General features: G+C 36.7%; 1 protein-coding gene across 2 annotated transcripts; it reads right to left on the bottom strand.

Moving 5' to 3' along the window:
• Positions 1-932: 932 nt before the first annotated feature.
• LOC137049379 (gastrula zinc finger protein XlCGF49.1-like) lies at positions 933-8,622 on the bottom strand. 2 transcript variants are annotated; one of them, XM_067427930.1, is made up of 3 exons: positions 8,285-8,622; positions 8,195-8,248; positions 933-3,307 (listed from the first exon to the last, which is right to left on the bottom strand). In XM_067427930.1, exons 1-3 carry the CDS (start codon positions 8,313-8,315, stop codon positions 2,712-2,714), a joined length of 681 nt encoding a protein of 226 aa, XP_067284031.1. In that variant the 5' UTR covers positions 8,316-8,622; the 3' UTR covers positions 933-2,711. The 2 variants fall into 2 exon arrangements, with proteins under 2 accessions (XP_067284031.1, XP_067284030.1); XM_067427929.1 differs by having other exon boundaries at positions 8,195-8,607.
• Positions 8,623-8,919: the final 297 nt, after the last annotated feature.

Below are 8,919 nucleotides of genomic sequence, written 5' to 3'. Positions count from 1 at the left end.
TGAATGACCCTTGTTACCTAAGCTCACAAACAGTGATCATAAAAGTTAATGATATTATTGCCGTTGGCCACGGGTAGTATCATGAGTCGAAATTGATAAAATACTGTAATTTCAACATATCAGCGGATGAATAGTTGACAGAGCGGTAAATGTTAATTTTGAATTATTGTTTATGTAGTGTCAGTTCCTTTTGACTGTAATTCAATACCCCTTTTGAGTTATTTGATCCAAATCAATTCCTACAATATTGACACGTAGACCACCATCAGTGCTTGGGCCCTAATTAAAGGGTTACTTCAGCGATTAGCATATGGCTTTGTATCAGTAGAAACCCTGGAGTATATTCAAATGATTGTGCTTTCCCCCCTCATATCCCCCTGAGACAAGAAATTTATGCACTTTATTTCTGGAAAAATTCCTCCCGTGACGCAAATTGACGATATTTGCGTCATCTTTGGAATTTTTGGACAGAGGCTAAAGACTACAGCCAGCAGAGGGAGCTATTTCCATGTTTTCAACCCGCACATGGGGATGAGAGATTACACTCACAGCTCAGCTCGCAGCTGCAGGCATTCATTTAAACGGATGCTAAGCAATGTAAGTGTTTTAACTTCTCAAATTAATTTCTATTAAAGTTAAGCTTCCAAAGGCATGAACTGAAAACGCGCCAGACTGAACATGCGTTGTGAATGTATGCCGCGAGTGTGGTCACGATTACCTCAGCTCTCATCACGAACTCATCAGCTCATTTATGTAAAATGTAATCTGACTCTTGGGGCGTTAGTGCTATGAGACTCATGCAGCGACTCGATCGTTATATTGAACACACACGTTCAGTATTTAATTGTAGTGTCTTCTCCAACTCAGTCACAGTAATCCAGTAGCGGTGGCTTTGGGAATGGCCTCACAGGGCAGCGAAGCATTCTGGGAATTGTAGTCTTTCATCCCCATGAGAATACATTTTCAGTCTAGAAAGCACCAAATTCAAAAATAATTTCACATTTCTACTACATTGATGACCCAGTTTAAATACAGATTCATCTTTCCAGTGCTGAAGTACCCCTCTAAATCAACAACAATAAAATGAAACATACAAATCATTTTACTTCTTAAAATATGTAATATCTAATAGTATTTCATTCCATATTTTCATTCTTCTCTATTATAGTCCATTGTTGTGCAGTGGTTTTCAAAACAAAATGCACAACTGTCTGTGCACAGTTTAAAACACGAGGAAGCTCATTGGTAAAATAATGTTGATAATAATAGTCCTAAACAACTTCCTAGGAACATCACATTACTCTTTAAAATCTGAATAACTTCTTTGATAACATAACATTGTCACATATTAAACAGATAACTTTTAAACCAATGCACACAGTAAGAAGTACATTTCTGACATTTCAATTTATCCAAAAATTATTTATAATCCTTTACATAAAATGCTGAGCTAAAATTTAACAATACAACTTGTAGTAACTTAATTTTAATCAATTTGTACACATACTACTGCCTAATATTGATCTGTAATTAATATGTATACATTATATATGTAAAATGCATCACATCCTTTCTATTGAAGTATTGGTATTGACAATTGTGCCACATGATGAGTAATGTGAATCTGTATCTACAACATGTGTGTTTGTGTGTGTGAGCATGTTTAGTCTGTAAAAAAAAATATTGTTTAAATATTATTGTTTAAGTATTCATTTTCAGCCATATTTTCTGGTCTCAGTGATATATTTCAGGTTGACAAAACTCAGTATGGGTCATCAACATGATGCCCTGAGGTAGCCTGGGTAGTTTCGAAACAGCGCCCCCTAGATGAGAATCTTTTTTCCCCAAATGCATTTAACGCTGGGTGTAGTTGACTTGATTTCATTTTTTTTTTGTCTCCTGAATCCTTTGCCAAGTCCAATGATACCAGACTTGCCAGGTTTCAATGTATGGTTTGTGCAGTATTGTAATGTAGCACTTAAAAAAACATTAGCTGATGTCTTCAAAAACGCTAGTTCAGAAACATAGGTCGGCATACATGTGGTGAAGCCCAATTGGAAAAATATTGATAGTAAGGGGTAGTAAAATCCAATCAAAGTCAGGTGTCAGTCATTTTTTTAATTTATTTTTTATTTAAATGTCTGTAACTCCAAAACAAAATGAGATATTGTCACCAAACTTGACACACACATGTATGGGTTCACTCCGAGGACACATAAAAATAATGGTGGTATTGTGCCTCTTGGTAGTGCTATAATATAAAAAACATGAAATTCCCGTTGACTTTAATACAGTATTAAGATAAAAAAATATGATTCCTTTGTTTTAATAACACTTTGGCATATCATTCCGAAACTCTGTGTGTGTCTTCGGAACAAGTTTCTGACCACTCTGACCACACACCTCATTAATTCGGTCACAGCAAAACCTATTGGTCAAAAGTGATACATTATAATATATAGATTTTTAGATTTAGATTTTTACTTTATGTATAATTCTTATATCTATTTTGTCTAAGCTTATGTTGATAGGTATTTAATGGTTCATTGTTGCAGCTGGTTTCTCCCAGCCATGTTGGCATTTCTTATTTTCTTCTTTGCGCTTGGCACCGTAATTGCTGCTTGCAGCTATATTTTACATTTGAAACTCTTTCAACATTGATCTCATGCAAATGTCTTTTCTCCAGTGTGAATTCATACATTTCTTTACGCTTAATTTTTCTGTGAAGCCATTACTGCAGTGTGAATTCTCATGTGGATTGTAAGTCTTTCTTTTCGAGTGAAACTCTTTCCACACTGTTGGCAGGTGAAAGGTTTCTCTCCAGTATGAACGCTCATGTGGAAAATAAGGCTTCCTTGTTGACTGAAACTTTTTCCACACTGTTGGCAGGTGAAAGGCTTCTCTCCGGTATGAACTCTCATGTGGACGTTAAGGTTACCTTTATGTCTGAAACTCTTTCCACACTGTTGGCAGGTTAAAGGTTTCTCTCCAGTATGAATTCTCATGTGGACAATAAGGCTTCCTTTTTGACTGAAACTTTTTCCACACTGTTGGCAGATGTAGGGCTTCTCTCCAGTGTGAATTCTCATGTGGTCTTTAAGGCTTCCTCTGTGAGTGAAACTCTTTCCACACCGTTGGCAGGTGAAATAACTTTTAGTTCCTGTCTTTTGAGCTCTTTTTTGTGAGGAACTCTTTTTAGCCTGAGTCGATCTTTCTCCATTCATGAAGTCATGATGTTTATCATGATGGTCTTCCTCTTCTTCCCTTTCATAAAGTTCATGATTTGCTTCTTTCAGTGCCATGAGATCTAGGGCAAAAACAGACATAAACAATTTAGACATTTAAAGCATCATTACTAGAGTATAGGGTAGTGTGTTAGATAACCTAAGGATCAAGGGTGGGCAGCTTTGGTCCTGGATGGCCACAGTCTTGTAAGACGGTCAAAGAATATTCAAAATTATAATATATATTTGATTAGTTTTAAAAAAACAAATTTTGAAGGTGAAAATTCACTTTTTTTTTAAAAGTGGAAAAAAACGCTCGCGGTATTAGAGGCGTGGCTGTCTGCTTTGCTAGTGGGTGCGCGCATGGGCGCGCTAGTGCACTTGATGGAACTTTCACACAAAACGTGGAAACGACACCGCTGCGCTAAGAAATCCATTCATTTAAAAGGCTTGCGTCATGCAAGGACGGTTTGTTGCAGTGTCGAACAAAGTGCATGCGCAGCTGAGCGCACTATTGACGGGCTTGCGCGCATGCCGCGGTCAAAGTTCAAAATATTTTAACCGTTGCCGCTGCTCTCTGTGACGATTACCTGCGTGGACAATAGAAACGATACATCGAAATGAGCACGGAAAGCAAAATGGATGGACAGCTTGTAGTGTGCCCAACAAACTGTCGGACAAACTGGCGGACACCGCCTCTGCAGAAGATGATCAACACTTACGTCTTCACTGCCCGTTTAGCCCTGCCCACCGATTTGCACATGTAACATAGGCCTAATGTTAAATCAGATCAAGCTATAAACAAGCAATAAATGCCATTGAGGATTACTATTATTCTGCAGAGCATGAGCTCAACAGAAATGCAACATGTAAGTAAGTGTTCATTCTAATGCCTAATCTGGGACCTTTGAATATAAGGAATATAAGACACACTCAAAATATTTGTAATGTACCACACAATGTATGTTATTTCAGTGTCTGCAGTTATGTATGTGTATGAAAGGTTCTTAGGCCGGGGACACACTGCAAGCGTGCCGTGAGCGTCTCGGCTGCGTGGCGTGTCCGTTTTTATTTCGGCTCCCATGTTAACCGGTTAGCGCTTGCATACTGCCTGCGTCAGCCGCGCGGAAAACGCGTGCATGCTTCAAATATAAGAGACGCCTATTTTTCACGCGAGCGTGTTGGAAGCGTTTCTAGGCAAAACAGCATAGGAAAAGATGTTTATACGCCATTTTGACACGAATACATATTAATAAATGACACTTTCATGTTTGAAAGTCTTTAGGTTAACATAAATGCAGATATAGGCCTACTTGTAATAATAAAAAACGACATAATTATCGATTTTGAAATATTAAACCTGTCAATACAGAACAAAATATTCTGTAGCCTATTTTTCCGTCAATACCATGTATATGTATGGTCAATAGGCTACTGCCGATGTGTCTTTGCTGTATCAATAGGCAATATATTTATATTTAACATGAAGTATAGGGCTTCCCAGCAGCAGCAGCGCCGCGTCAGACACGCTTCTGGTGTGCAAAGACAGAGAAAACGCCAGGCAGCCGCCCCGCGGCTGACACGCAGCAGAAACGCCACGCTTGCAGTGTGTCTCCGGCCTTAGACAAACATATTTGGGTCATTCTGTGTTTGCATGTTTGCAACTCAATTTGAAGATAACTTAATAGATTCTAATTCTTCAAACACTTTTTACTTTTGGTTCCTTAACTTTAAAGGCCCATTCATTTCCAGAGATATATGATCTCAATGTGGCTCCACGAGTAAATCTGTAAACATTTTCAATGGTGTCATATTTTATGAACAACAAATAATGTTGAAACTAGAAATGTATTTTTTTTTCTGTCATTGCAATTGAGTATTCCTGTCTAAATGTGCCATCAATACTATCTTTCCCATATTGGGTATAAGTATTAAATATATTTCAATATTCTTTTATATTCTCATTCTTAATAAACTTTTCTTTTGTAACATTAATTTTAAAGGCCCTATATGGTTCAGTCCCATAGATATAATGTGGCTCCATGATCAAATTATTGATATATTTATTTTCTACACCAAGGTATATTAAATATCATCAACCTCTATTCAAAATTATAAACTTGAAAGTATTTTTTTTTCAATCTTTTTTATTTTGTCAGGAAGATACATAGATAGCATATAAAATTTTAAAGCATATTATTGAACGTCTTTGAAATTTCAGCCAATCATTTTTTTTAAACAATGGCAATTACATTTTTTTTAACTAAAATGTTGTTGCAACCATGTATGAATATATGAAAACGCATATTTTTCAATTAAACGTTTAAATACGCTACAAGTTACTTTAATATCAAATGTTTATTTCTCTATTTAATTGCATTAACATACAATAGGTTAAGACGACATCCCTTTTTTTAATCACGTCTTCCCTCAGGGAGATCGAGTACATGCTTTTATGCATGGCTGAATGTTGGACTCATGAACAATAATCACGTTGTTTGCATCGCCCAAACTGATGGGTCTTAAAGCCTTCTGCGAATGACTATGTCCACAAATCAAACAATGATTTGTTTCAAAGGAAGCTGACGTCAAAGTTAACGGCCAAATGTATCACTACAAAAGTTCACAATGCTGCTGCAGGTGAAATATAATGTGGATAACAATGAATAAATATATTTTCGTCAGGTTAAATACTGATAATTGATCCCTCAAACCCCTTTACTCTCTACAAAACTGTCAGACTCGCACATCTGTCATGTTTGTAGTACTTTTTAAACGTTTTTAATGCTTTTTCCTCACGTTTGTAGTTCTAAAAGAATCCTTGTCCAAGTCGCAATGGGATGTGGGCAATATCAGCCGTTAGAGTGTGTCAATACGCACTTTAAATTCTGACCGCAAATAGTAAATCATCCGGGTATCTTTGGAATACTCTTTTCAGCATACTATGATTTGGGACATACTAATTCTATTTTCGAATACTATTTAGGATGGATAGTGTGTAAATTGGGACACAGGGTTTGTTTATGCCAGGGACTTCCTAGTTCCTAGAATGTCACATGGTCTGCCTGTTCTTTGTTTGTGCGCCAAACAGGTGCTGGTCATAAAATTAGAATATCATCAAAAAGTTTATTTATTTCACTTATTCCATTCAGAAAGTGAAACTTGTACATTACATTCATTCATCACACACAGACTGATATATTTAAAATCTTTATTCACAGAAATCAATCGGCCTTAAAGGGGTACTTCAGAGCTGGGAAGATGAATCTGTATTTAAACAGGGTCATCAATGTAGTAGAAATGTGAAATTATTTGGTGCCTTTTAGACTGAGAAAAACTGTCTCATGGGGATGAAAGACTACAATTCCCAGAATGCTTCGCTGCCCTGTGAGGCCATTCCCAAAGCCACCTACTGGATTACTGTGACTAAGTTAGAGAAGACACTACAATTAAAAACTGAACGTGTGTGTTAATATGAGTGAGTCACCGCGCGAGTATCACAGCACTGAGCACTAACTGCAGGAGTCAGATAAATGAGCTGATGAGCTCTCGTGATGAGAGCTGAGGTAATCACGACTACACTCGTGGCATACAATCACAACGCAATTTCAGACTGGCGCGTTTCAGTTCATGCCTTTGCAAGCTTAACTTTTATAGAAATTAATTTGAGAAGTTAAAAGACTTACATTGCTCACCATAGCTCCGTTTAAATGAGTGCCTGTAGCTGCGAGCTGAGCTCTGAGTGTGATCTCCATCCCCATGCGCGGGTTCAAAACATAAAACATGCGGAAATGGCTCCCTCTGCTGACTGTAGTCTTTAGCATTTGGCCAAACATTCCTCCTATGATGCAAATATCGTCAATTTGCATCATAGGAGGAATTTTTCCAGAAATAAAATGCATAAATCTCTTGTCTCAGGGGGATATGAGGGGGGAAAGCACAATCATTTGAATATACTCCAGGGTTTCTACTGATACAAGGCCATATGCTAATCGCTGAAGTAACCCTTTACGTTATAAACATACCTTTATCTGCACAGATGGATGTGTTCCAGAACATGTTCTATGTGTTTGATTTCTATGTGTTTGAGAAGCAGGGTTTTTGTGCACATTGGCTAAGCATGTCTTTTTGTTTGTTTATTTTGCTCTCGTAGAATTGTTACCCATTCACACCATTATATGACTGGCACACAGCAACGGTTGAAGTTAAAAAAAACTTCATTTGTGTTCTACTGAAGAAGCACTCCTACATGTTGGATGTACTGGGGGTAAGCAGATAAAATCATTTTCATTTTTGGGTGAACTAACCTTTAATGTTTTATTTCTAAGACACCTTTATAAAAGCTACTTAAATGTTTTAACTGAACTAGGGCCTAATCCTGGCTTAGTCTAAACCCTGTGGCCTATTGCACAACACTAGGATAAAGGATTATTTTATCTTGGTGATCCTGGCTCAATTTATCCACTAATATAGTGTAATATTTTCGTTATTGTAATTATTCTTGGTGTGACTGTGCCTTCAGGGTATGTAACACGACAGCGGTGTACTAAATTTTGCATACAGATGACAAGATCACAAGATAATCCCTTATCCTAGTTTTGTGCAATAGGCCCCTGTCTGTGAAACTAGGCTGTGATATTATTAGTAACTGCACTAATCAATGCAACACAATATTAGTTTTATGATTAAGTGGCCTTTATGATAATAAAAATCCCACCTCTCAGGGCTAGCTAGTGGCACCAGTGCTATTGTTCTCAAATATTAGTTTAGAGCCCCAAATTATGACTTATTTATTGCTTGTTTTACCATTTATTTCCTGCCATTTATGTTCAGGGATGTTAAAATGTTTAGAGCAAGGAGATGTTGGGTTTAATTTTAAGCTAAATAATTTTGTTTGCGCTACTTCAGTTTCAGTGGACACCTTTAATAATGACGAAATGACTGAGTTCAGTTTTGAGAATGAAACCAACCTGTTTGTTCCTCAGTTTCTTCATCTTTCACTCTGAATATTTCTTCAATCTTTAGGTCTTGACTTTCCTCTTTAATAAATGGCATCTTTATGTCTTCAGTCTCCTCTTTAAAAAATGCCATCTTTATAACGTGAATCTCAGTCACTTCTCCAGGAGTTTTTCCTGTGTTTGTCCTGTTTAAGATGAGAATAATGAACAGAAAACACTCAAAACTAAATCCAAATCAGCTCTAGTTCAGTCACTGGTAAAAGAGTCAGAGAGAGTTAATAGACTTAAATCATCTGATTAGCACTACTAAAACTAGCACTAAAAATTAATAAAAGACAAACTATACACTCTTCATATTTAAGCATTTATGATCTACATTTAAAGAACTGCAGATTAAATTTAAATGATTACACTGTCATGCTAACATTAGCAGTTTTAAAGTTGTCATTACAAATGTTAGTGATTGTTTTGTTTGAGCAGCACGAGTCCCAATTCTATTCACTGAATCATTTCGCAAGTACTTGATTCAATTGACTCGGAGATTCAAAAAGTTCAATTTCAATTTCAAAATCATTACTATCCAGAGACTGAACTCGTGTTTATGATGAACTTAATTCACGATAGAGAGAGAGATGAGAATGAGCTTTTCTGTTACTGGTGTGGGTGCAATTTACTCACACAAAACAGCCTTCATTAAAGTTAGATAAAGCATTACAACGTTACATTCTACAGTTAAT

Source organism: Pseudorasbora parva, chromosome 20 (genome assembly GCF_024679245.1).
Source record: "Pseudorasbora parva isolate DD20220531a chromosome 20, ASM2467924v1, whole genome shotgun sequence".
Taxonomy (NCBI): domain Eukaryota; kingdom Metazoa; phylum Chordata; class Actinopteri; order Cypriniformes; family Gobionidae; genus Pseudorasbora; species Pseudorasbora parva.
Note: the sequence above shows the minus strand (reverse complement) of the source record. Positions and strands in the feature narration are given on the sequence as shown.